The 12,124-nt window shown below is 39.1% G+C and overlaps 1 protein-coding gene across 1 annotated transcript in view; it reads right to left on the bottom strand.

Moving 5' to 3' along the window:
• Positions 1-12,124, bottom strand: part of NUP155 (nucleoporin 155) — a 53,513-nt gene that overhangs the window by 37,519 nt on the left and 3,870 nt on the right. Inside the window, exons 3-8 of the mRNA XM_028525288.2 lie at positions 11,414-11,510; positions 8,158-8,228; positions 4,906-4,998; positions 4,005-4,171; positions 1,592-1,697; positions 643-716 (exon numbers count right to left, since the gene is read on the bottom strand). Coding sequence (XP_028381089.1) covers positions 643-716; positions 1,592-1,697; positions 4,005-4,171; positions 4,906-4,998; positions 8,158-8,228; positions 11,414-11,510 — 608 coding nt within the window. The remainder of the gene's footprint in view (positions 1-642; positions 717-1,591; positions 1,698-4,004; positions 4,172-4,905; positions 4,999-8,157; positions 8,229-11,413; positions 11,511-12,124) is intronic.

Raw genomic sequence — 12,124 nt, 5'->3', positions numbered from 1 at the left:
ACATTGTACCCACTGAGACACGGCTACAATCTGTCTACGTTTTATGAGTTTATTAAACAGACTTTTCCTTTTTAGGGATCCTTTCATTTTGGTATTTCATATAGAAATAAAAACATTCACAGATCTGAAATTTCATTAAAAAATGGTTTGGATATTTTTTAAAAAGCACACAATTCATAGGAAAAGTCTGAGTGACTGAACCTTTTTTCATACAAGCAGGGATGCAGGGCTGTGATGGGTAGAGCGTTGTCCTAGCCAGGGCTGTCCAACCTTTTGGCATCTCTGCGCCACATTGGAAGAGCGGTCTCGGGTCACACATTAAATACATTGTGACACATGATCACAAAAAAAAATCTCATAATGTTTTCAGTAAATTTACAGTTTTGGGTTGGGCCACATTCACAGCCATCCTGGGCCGCAGGTTGGACACATCCCTGCACACCAAGGTTGTGGGTCTGATCTCAGGTCAGAAAACATACAAAATACAACCACCGAATACAGAAATTAGTGGCACACCCAGTCGAAGTTTCTCTCTCCCTTCCTCTCTTTCTAAAAATCAATAAACGCACACACACACACACACACACACCCCCCCAGGGATGCTATTCCCACCTTAAATAGTAGTATAATATCAATACTTACTTGTATTACTCCTTTCTCAGATCGTGTATATAAAATGTTTCTCGAATTATCAATTTCAATTTGAACAATAGGATCTGAAAGACAAAATAAATAAATAAAATAAAACCCACCCAAGATGGACAAACCAAATACAGTGGCAACTTAAGTTAAAACTGCTGCATCAGAACTTTTCGTTCAGGGGCTCTCCTCCTCCTCTGCGGATGCCTACGGGTCTGCGTGAGGACACAGCCCAGAAGCACTCAGACCGGACAACGTGCGAGAAAAGGGCAGACACCAGACACTGTGACTGGGTGGAGAGCATGAAAAACAAGTTATCCTAGCCTCTGAATAAATTTTAAGCCAAACCAAAACCAAGGTCTAGATCATTCCTCCATTCAACAAGTAAACAGTTAACGAACGTTTGCCGTGTGCCAGAAACCCGTGACACACTCATGCTCAGTCCATTTCTTCAAGAAACCGCCAGTTTCGTCTACTGAGTCACTGTGTGAAGGGAAATCATCTATTGTAGTCACAGTAACTTTTTCAAGTTAATTTACCTTATTTCACTGAAGTGTTTTTAGATTATTTCATCGGCACCTCTCATTTTATTAAAAACTCTTATATATTCATTTCGTTTGGGAACTTGCTCTAGAGCAGGCAAAACACACACTAGGTGTCTGACTGGTTTTCACACGTGTGTGCATGCGCACATGCGCACATCTTGCTTTCAGAGCTTACGTGTGGCTGTTTTAGACACATGTTCCACGATGCTACACGGACAGAAACTTGGGAACAAACCCACAATGTTTCTGTTTCATAGTCCCTTCTTCCTTTTAGAGACCTTACGAATATATCAGAAATGTAATTAAAAAGACAAACTTTCAATTGAGAAGGAGAATTTCTTAAGAAAATGTTAAGTCAATGATCTGTTAAGAATTTTCATTTGCCAAGTTTATTGTTTTCTACTCACCATCTTCTGAAAATGTGAACTGTAGCAACGAAGGAACAAGAAAGGAAAGTGTGCTCTTGGAGTGGTTGATTTTCCTACATCTTTGGCTAAACCAACCTGCTTCTGCCTTTAAAGAGGAAAGTGAGAGAAGACTTGTAAATGTAGGTACTTCCGTCACAGCAACTACTCTATACCCAAGTTTACAAAAATCCTCAAATCTTAGCAAAATACCAATAATTGTAAGTGAAGGCATACTACTCAAAAGCAGTACTGAATTTGGTCCTGTAATTAAAATAAACAAGTAGTTAACTACAAATTAAATTACTGCCCTCAACAAAATCAGCTATGTCTATTCCAGAAATCTCAGTAGTGTTATGCTAATGAACTCATATTTTGATTCTCTCAAAAACTATTTGAAAGTATAAGGAACACAATAAGCAGGGTTTACAAGTGCCCACCAAAGTACATAGGATTGAGGTACTCATATTATCTCATGCCCTTTCTGCTAAAAGCAGACTCTAACAAGAGCAGCCACCACCATCATAATCTACATTGTATTTCTCAACAACTGAGTTTTGCCCTACAAAACCATTTTGTGGTAATGCACAAGGCCAACAGAAAATGAGCAAGAAAGAAGTACAATGTAATATAAAAAACACAGCTGACCTGGGTTCTACACCTAGTTCTGCCACTAATTAGCCTACCAGAATATGACTTTATCAGTTTCATAAAGTCTACCTTATGCAAAACGCAACAATACGGAGGGGAAAAGATACACAGAGAAAAGGACACGAAAAGGCATTTCAGAGTAGAGAAAACATAAATGACCAATAAATACATGAAAAGATTATCAACTCAGTTATAAAAAAGTTATTTCCCTCCATCAAGATTGGCCAATATCAACAAGTTGCATAATACTGGTGCTGGTGAAATACATTCATAGATGTCTGTTAAGAGTCTGAAATTCTTATAGGGCAATATGAAAATACTAAACAATTTTATTTTTGTGCCTTTAATGACTTTTTCCCATTACCATTTAGTCCCCTTACTCCTCCCTCCCCCCAGCAACCACCATACTGTGTCCAAGTCCATGAGTTCTGTTTCCTTTTTGCTCCACCCCCTGACTTCTGCCCAACATTAAATGCATATACCGGTTTTTTTTTGCTGTGTATAATGCACGTTTCTGCCCAAATTTCTGAGGGAAAAATAAGGATGTGTATTATACATGGCTAGTACTAATTCCATATCTATATAAATGTTTTTAATTCTTTTATTTATGCTTATGTGTTAAAAGTATAACTCTAGAAAGCAATAATGACATCCATATAAAAAGTAATACCCTGGAATACGATAATAGGTTTTATATGTAAATGAAAAATGGAATAAAAAAATTAAAATGAAAGATCTTTTCCTCAAAGTTTGGATCAAAAACATAGGGGTGCATTATACATGGAAGCGCAGTAAACACGGCAAAACATGGCACCCAAACTATTAGAACCCAACTATTAGAACTCTAAGGCTCGATACAAAAAAAATCTAGTCATGTGTACAAGGAGGCCTGCAAGAGAACACTCGTCCTGTGCTACTCTGAAAAGGAAAGCGGAACACCTGGACGTCCACCAGGGAAGAAACTGTTTAGTAAACCATGTACGTCCATTTCATGGACAACTATGCATCAATTACCAAGCATAACATACATACATCTATCTATCTATGTATCTACATATCTATCTATCATCAGATACTGACAAGGAAAGACTTTCAAGACATAGTTAAGTAAATAAGCCAATTATGTAACAAAATATAAGCAATAATTCAAGTAAAAACAAATACTAACATACACGATGTATTGGTATATGTGTATCCACACATAAATACATAGGTATAGATATTTACAGGTATGTATCAATGTGTGTATCCTGTTCTAAAAGGACATACTCAGAACTGATACAGGCTTTACCCCTGGAAAGAGGACTGGGTTCTGCAGGCACGGTGTAATAGCACAGGAGTGCAGGACCACTGGCTTAAACTGTATGTCTGAGTACCTTCTATAAGAATATGTTAGCCCTGGCTGGCATAGCTCAGTGGATTGAGCGCGGACTGCGAACCAAAGCATTGCAGGTTCAATTCCCAGTCAGGGCACATGCCTGGGTTGCAGGCCAGGTCCACAATGTGGGCCACATGAGGGGCAACCACACATTGATGTCTCTCTCTCTCTCTCTTTCTCCCTCCCTTACCATCTCTAAAAATAATATATATATATATATATATATATATATATATTAAAAAAAACGACCAATGCAAATATATCATATGGGTTTAAATCATAAAAAATGAATATGTTAACATGCTTATATAATTACAGAATAAAAACCAAAATCCATCCCTACTTCATCAAAAGGGAGAAAGAAAAGTTCATTAATGCCAGGCTTACCTGGTATGCTACTTCATATAAACAGCCATCTTTTCCAGCCAAGAAAATTCTGCCGTTGTCGGTGGAAGTTATTGTTAAAAGGTAAGTATTATCAGTGGGGAGAGAATACAAAGGGTCTGGAAGCAACTGCATTCCTCCACACATACTGTCATTCAGAACTCCAGTGCCTTTTTTATTTTTAAAGAAAGAACACAGGAATCAGTTTATCGGCTTTTAAAACAATATTTGGAACAATCACTGCATTATCTTTAGAAATGATGTTATTACTGCATTCTTATGGACATACTCCAAAGCTTCTGTAACATCTACAGAAAATCTAATACAATTTAATAACTCAGGTGAAATAGAACCTACAGTACATATACAAAATATATAAAAATATAGTATATAACATATAGCATTGTACATATCAATAAAAAAACTAACTCAAATTTTAAATTTTGGAAATGAGCCTATGAATGTGGTAGTAATAGTAACTATTTTGAGTCACTGGTTCAGCATTATTTCACCCAAAACAACACAAAAGAAACCACTGAATGTGATCGTGACTGAGGGCTTCTTACTTCAGGGTTCCACGTTAAAATGGCCATTCAGTAAACCAGAAACAAAGCAATTGAAGGCATTATTGAAAATCTCACTAGCATGGATTCTTCTCCTTCTACTACCCTCCCTTTATACTGTACATTTAAAATGTGCACATTAGTATGGTAAATACATCCAAAATATTTTTTTGGTGGAGCTACTGTCCTGAACGATATCAAATCTACAGGGAAATATGATTTGTCTACAAGCAAATAGCCTGGAAAGTTAACTTAGTAAAAAAAGTTAGTTTTTAAATTACAACATTAAACTCACCAACATATACATACATTTTTAAAACACAACACGTGGGTTGCTATACCTGTTTGCAAATTAGCATAGCTGAGTCCAAGAATCACTATATCCACAGGGGTTGCCAAAACCAGGAGGTGTCGGACATGAGGCTGAAAGATGCCTAAGATAAAACAGACATGGGTCTGGGATTATTTTTTCCAAAAATTTCCAGTATTTAAGCGTTGACAGAATAAGGTTTTACCATTACAATGAGCTAGTCATTACATGCTATATGAAAAGTCTGAATCCAGTTTAGTTTGTTTTGATGTTAAAGTAGTACTACCTCTGATCATTTAAGAAAGTGAGCAGCAGCCCTGGCGGGTAGCTCACTCGGTTAGAGCATTGTCCCGACAACACAAAACCGCAGGTTCGATCTCAGGGCACACACAGGAATCACCCAATGAACGCATAAATAAGTGGAACAATTATTCAATGGTTCTGCCTCTATCACTTCCTCTCTCTCCCCCTGTCCCTTCTCTCTAAAAAAATAAGATGAAATAAAAAAGCAAAAAGTAAATAGCAGAAAAGAGCCACCTTCGAAAAGAAACACTTCAATATTCAATGCCATTTAAAACCAGTGCTGTACTACCGAATTCTTTAGGCTTATTAATGTGTGAGGACTTCTACTTGTAGGCCCACATTCACAGCAGCATGACTCATAGCGCCCGGACGGTGGGAGCCACCCAAGTGTCCGTCAGCAGATGAACTGATGAACAAAATGTGGTACAGACACACGATGGAGTATTATTCAGCCTTTGAAAGAAACTTCTGCCCTGGCTGGCGTAGCTCAGTGGATTGAGCACGGGCTGGGAACCAAAGTGTCCCAGGTTCGATTCCCAGCCAGGGTACGTTCCTGGGTTGCAGGCCATAACCCCCAGCAACCGCACATTGATGTCTGTCTGTCTGTCTCTCTCTCCCTTCCCTCTCTAAAAAAAATAAATAAATAAAATCTTTAAAAAAAAAAAAACAAAAAAACTTCTGGCACACTACAACAGGGATTTATCCCACAAAGTTGAAGGTCACCAGTTCGAGTCCCAGTCGGGGCACATGCCTGGGTTGCGGGGTGCATGTGAGAGGCAGCCGACTGATGTTCACATTGATGTTTCTCTCCCTGTCTTTCTCCCTCCCTTCCCCTCTCTTTAAATAAATAAAATCTTTAAAAAAAATCTTTCATGCATTTGTTCCAGTATTTTGCAATAGATGGTAAAAATAAAAGCCACTCCCCTTCAGGATGCAATAGGGTCAAATAATCGACTTTTCTCACTTTAGTCAACTCACTTTTTACCTATAAAGTGCACCTTTTCAGCACTTTTAAGAAACTGCCATATTTCTTTAGGTCTTCGGAATGGCTCAAAATCTCACTGCCCAATAAAAAGTTTAACACTCGTGTATAAATATGAGCACTTACAATCCTTTGCGACACATCTGTTTTTGCTGTTTTGACAAAGAAACTCAACAGAACCCTAAATCATTGTTTTTTTACAAAGTCATGCATGCCCTGGCACCAAAAACTTTGCCAATATACCTTCAACTTCAAATGCAATTTCAACGCCAGTATAAATTGGTGCCTTTTCAAGAGATTTTTGTCCAGAAACAGAAAAATACAAAGTAATTCTCTTCCATTCAGAAGTTCAGACTCTGCACAAGTAGCCGATTAAACCCGAGGCGGGTTTACTTTATTGGAGACAAGGAAAGACCGCTCCAAGAATCACGCGGAGGGAGGAGCTTCTGCACGGTGTGACTTTGGGGGAAGCTTTCCTGGGCCGTGCAGAGGAGGCAAACAAACTGTGGCTCACAGTCACATCCTCACTGTTATAAAAACTGCTCCAAAGCAGCACGATCTCTCGGCTAAGTTATCGCCCTGCGAGATGAGACTGAAGCTGGGAAACGGTGAGAACTGCTTGAGAAACACTTCCTTGAACTCAAAACGTGTGCTTAAGCCTTGTTCATTTTTCCGTAGGCATAAGGCAAAAATTCCCGCATGCTAGAAAACACACCAGAATTCTTGTTTTATTCAACGAAGCATAACACTGAAACATGGTTTCATAATCTTGCTTACATAGAAGCATCAACAAGGCAGACTTTTGCCCAAAAGTCTGAGTGACTTAGGAAACAATTCCTTTAATTGAAGAATACTATTTCCTTGCAAAAGGCAAAGTAAAATGTGGACCTTGTTAACATTAACACACGTTTGAGTCAGAATTTTCAGGACTTGTTGACAGCAAAATTAGAATCGTTTAATTATCAAAGATGACACCTTTGCTGCTATATCAAAGCCTACACCATAATTTTAATTTGCGATGAAATTTATATTTAAGTAAAACAAAATTTTACTCTTGGTTTAGATGGACAATGTATATTTATTAAATAGGGGGCAGCAACAGCTATTAACTTTCATATAAATAAACTTTAAGCAATAAGAGAGAAACAAGCATCAGGGTAAAGAATGCTTTTGAGAATCTATGTAAAGAAAATAACATTCCCAAAGTAATCATATAAACAATGCATTAAAACTGCATGTTTGTACTTAAGTGAATTGTGGTAATTTCAAAGTGGCCGTGACCTTTAAAGAGCTTTCCTGAGGCCCTGCAAACAAGGGAATTTGTCTACTACTTCCTCTGGTAGGCAGGAAGGTGCACGTGGAGGGACTGAGCGAATAGGAAAGAGGACTCATGGACATGGACACCAGTGCGGTGATTGCTGGGGGGAGGGAGTATAAGGGGACTAAATGGTAATATAAAAATATAATAATAATTGTGTATTTTTAAAAAAGAGATGCATTTAAATTTAAATCAATCAATTCTACTTGTCAGTAGCTCTGGTAAAAGACGTGGTATAATGAGGTTAGAACTGTGAGCTAAACAACGCCTGTGACTTCTCTAAGACTTATTCTGAACTGTGTTCTCACTTTCCCGGTCTATCAAAACTAAAACAAACAAACAAACAAAAAACGCAGAGATAAAAATGGTTTTTATAGCAAGTGATGAAAAATGTATAATACCAAAAACTTCAGGGAAATTAAGAGTAACAAAATGCAAGCCAGATAAAATCCAGGAACTATACAGTTTAACAATTTTAGAGGCAGACTCACTTATACCATTATAAAGTGCGGAAACTGTTAAATATTCCTAATTACTTTATTTCTGATTAGAAGGACTTCGAACAAAACTTCAGTAGGATATTCAACTACTTAAAATGTGTTGTCATTTGGTTCTAAAACATTTGAAGTCTGTGTACATACAAACTTAACTTAATCCGTATATATTCTTTTATTTCTTACCAGCTTTTGGTTTCACGAGCCCCACGGCAAGGATAGTCTCACTAAGTCCATCAAAATAGGCGAGGTCTCCCCTGTCAGCGGTTGAAGAAAAACATGTTATACACGTAAACAAAAGGTTTTATCTTATAATAGTCTTTATGACTATTATATGTAATGAAAAGTGAATGAGCAAACAAACTGCTTCGGTTCCAAGACCCAGGTGCAGGGCAGGGGCCTGCCCAAGGCCAAATGTATGTACACCAGAACACAGGGGTGCTACTCCCCATTCCACCCCCTGCCCAGGCTGCAAGTCTCAAATCACAGCAATCTACTGTGGGGAGAGGGACAGGAGCGCAGGGGACCTTTTCAGAAACACAGGGAAACAGGAACAGAGCGCAACCCACCTGCACCCTAAGAGCAAGGTAGTTCGGAAGCAACGTGAAGCCTCTGGTGCCTTGAGGGCAGCCCCAGGAACAACAGAGTGAACGCAGCTCAGGTCCTGACTCGGAAAAGTCATCTCCGCCCGCAATAAAGGCCTACTGCTAGGCTCTAGCAAGTGAAGAAGCCTGCTGATTTCCTCCATGAAGTTTTTTTTAAAAATTCAATATACTGGGGTAACATTAACATTTACATGTAGTGTAAATGTTACTATAAATGTGAATTTGATGTTATGACGGCTAATAACATCACATCAATTTCAGCTGAACAATTTAATAATACATCCATATACTCTACTGTGTACCCCTGAAGTCTAGTCTCCATCCACGACCGCGTACTTGACCCCCTTGACGTTCTTCATCCTGCTCCCACCGTTCTGCTGTGTCTACGAGTTTACTTCTCTTTGTTTTACACCCCACGTGTGAGTAAAATCACACGGTCTGACGCACACCCATTTCTAAGGACAAACGCTGCTTCCTTCGGTATCCGCTGTCCCACACACAATGCCCGGCTTTCAGGACGAGAGCACGGGCACAGAACAGCGAGGAGAAACAGAGCTCCGCTGTCCGAAGACACAGTGATCAGCAGGACAAGACTCAGCTGTGAGCCCAGTGTCTGACCTGGCAGACAGGAAATGTAGAACCAATACGATCGACACGGTACAGGCTTTCAGGGTAAAGGTGGACACCAGGCATCAACAGGTAAGGCACTTCAGCAGAGGTGAAAATGGAAAGAAATGAGTAAATGAAAATGTTAGAAATAAAATGCACAGCACAGAGAAAGAATGTCTTTTAAGAACTTTTTGGCAGACTTCACATAAGAAAAGAAATCAGTGAACCTGAAGTGAGGCCAACAGAAACTGTCCCAAATTGAAACCAAAAGGGAAAAGAGAGCAGAGAAACAAAAACAGAACAAAGTGCCCCAAATCTGCCGTACAATACCAAACCATCTCACAAAAGTATAACTGAAATCTCAGAAGAAAGAGGGACAGGATGGGGCAGAACAAGTATTTGAAGATAATGGCTGAAATAATTTCCAAAAATAATGAAAACCATCAAAACAAAGATCTAAGAAGCACAGAGAACACCAAGCAAGACAAATATCAAGAAAAAAAAAATACGATCCAGACTCTGAAGAAAACTCCTGGTTGCCCAGAAAGGGGCTAGCTATGCAGACAGAACTGAGAACACCTGGACCGCCACTCATGTGGGCCAGGCCAGGCTTCCTGTTTCTCCTGCCACCTTGGCATCCCAGGCTCCGTGAGAGCGGGTTCCCTCCCGGGCGAGGCTGATTCCAGGAGAGCTGAGGGTCGGAGAGCGATGAATCGCACAAGACTGTCTGCATCATCCGTACGGAGATGGGATGTAAAATACAAAGCTAAAGGAATAACTGAAACCACGCCTCGGGTTTCTGCACAACTGAGTTTGTGAATGAAAGATGTATACCCAGTACTGGTGCCTGGATTCTTTTCCAATAAGCACGGTGTTCAAGTAATTTTTCTTTAAATGAGTTCTCGTTTGGACACACAGTAAGGTGGGACTGTTCCTTGCGGGCAGAGACCACCCATATCCCATTGAGTGCTGTTCCTAGCACAAAACTAATACATGACAGACTCAATATATTTGTTAAATGAGTATGTCAGATGTTAATGGAAATACAAAAATTTTCAATGAACTGAAAACCTTTGGCATTTAGTTCTCTTGAGGAGACCCATGCCTAAATAGAGGTTTTATTCTTTAGTATCAAAATGAGTAAGTTACAGTGGTATAACAAACTGGGGCAAAGTTCAGAGTGTATGGAGATCATAAGCAGACACCACTGCATTTATGACTATGTAACATTTCAACAATAAAAGCGCCTATGAAAAGGTGGGTCTAATTTTTTTAAAAGATCAGCAAACAAAATGGTTTCATTTAAGCTATATGTTCTCACTTAGTGTCAATTTTGATTCAGTGATACAATGTTTTGAGTGTGTGTATACATAATAAGTGCATCAATTACTCAGAGACAAGAGTAACACGGCCTTCCTATCCCACACCTCACCTAAAGTTAACATGTCCTGAAGTACTGAAAAGGAAGCCTAAATTTACCTCCAAAAAGCCAAGAGTGAGATCACCAGATCAATAAAATTTAAGCAAAAATGCCTTGGGTCTTCCCTCAGACTCCATTATATACATTTAATTTACACACAGGTCAAGACCAGAATTATAAAACAGTTATTTCTATAAATCAGTAGTCTCCCATTCAATAGAAATGCAAGGAAAACTGAAGTCTTTAAAAATGTCAAACCAGCTAGCCCTAGCTGGTGTAGCTCAGTGGATTGAGCACGGGCTGTGAACCAAAGTGTCACAGGTTCGATTCCCAGTCAGGGTACATGCCTGGGTTGCAGGCCATGACCCCCAGCAACCGCACATTGATGTTTTTCTCTCTCTCTCTCTCTCCCTCCCTTCCCTCTCTAAAAATAAACAAAAAAAATCTTAAAAAATAAATAAATAAAAATGTCAAACCATCTTTCAAAGAATTACTGACAAGCTATCTTCACGGAAGGATAAAGAGCTTAGGACCTAGACCCCACTACTCAGAGTGGTACCTAGACTGGGAACATCACCCGGGAGCTTGCTACAAATGCACTCTGGAACCTCAGTTGGAACTGCTATCACAGATTCCCTAGTTTAACCCCATTCCCCATGATTGACACTGGCAGTGGGAAGCGCTGGACATTAGATGAATGGAAGATTAATCAGGCAATGTTTAATAAGCAGAATACGCAGAATACGAGGTGCAATAAAGATCATCTAAACTGTAAGCATGCTAAAGCACGGCGGCCTTCAGTGCATACCCATCTTCATAGTTCCACATGAATATGTCGCTGTCGATGGTGAGCCAGGCCCTGCTGACGGCGGGGAACACGCCCATCATGCAGTTGCACTGCATGTCTGAGGTCGGTGATGTAAGGCAGACAGACTGCAGTCGCATCTACTCTAAACTTCTCCCCAAAGACCTCGATATAAAATTTATGATTAAAAAATCATGACCCGCCCACTCTTTAATAGAAAGAGCAAGTAAAATACCTCAATGAGTTTAATGAGAGCCACGGTGTATGACAGAAAAACTTTAATTTATAATTCCCTAATAATGATACCTGACTGTTTGAAATATATCTGGACAAATGTAGTGTGTGTGTGTATACCATTACAAACTTTAAAAAGAATATTGATCATGAATAACAACACCCTTGAACGCTGACATCAAAAAAGCTCTTTTACTGAATCAGATTTTCCAACTGTGTAAGAGCAAGAGTGATAAAAAAGCACATGGTATGCTAGTCACAGTTAGGTGACAATTTGCAATTCTCTTACATTATAAATAATGCAATTTAAAAATAGGCCAAGATGTATGTTATGTAGTTATAAGACAATGAAACAATTGTGAAAAGAAATTAATTTCCTAAAGGAAATGTCTCTTACAGAGTATATAGTATGATCAGAGGATTAAAGAAGAATATTAAGAAACTAAGCAAGGGATATGGTGGATTATATATTTAATAACA

This window comes from Phyllostomus discolor, chromosome 3 (genome assembly GCF_004126475.2).
Source record: "Phyllostomus discolor isolate MPI-MPIP mPhyDis1 chromosome 3, mPhyDis1.pri.v3, whole genome shotgun sequence".
Taxonomy (NCBI): Eukaryota; Metazoa; Chordata; class Mammalia; order Chiroptera; family Phyllostomidae; genus Phyllostomus; species Phyllostomus discolor.
The sequence above is the reverse complement of the archived record's forward strand: the minus strand, read 5'-3'. Positions and strand labels throughout refer to the sequence as shown.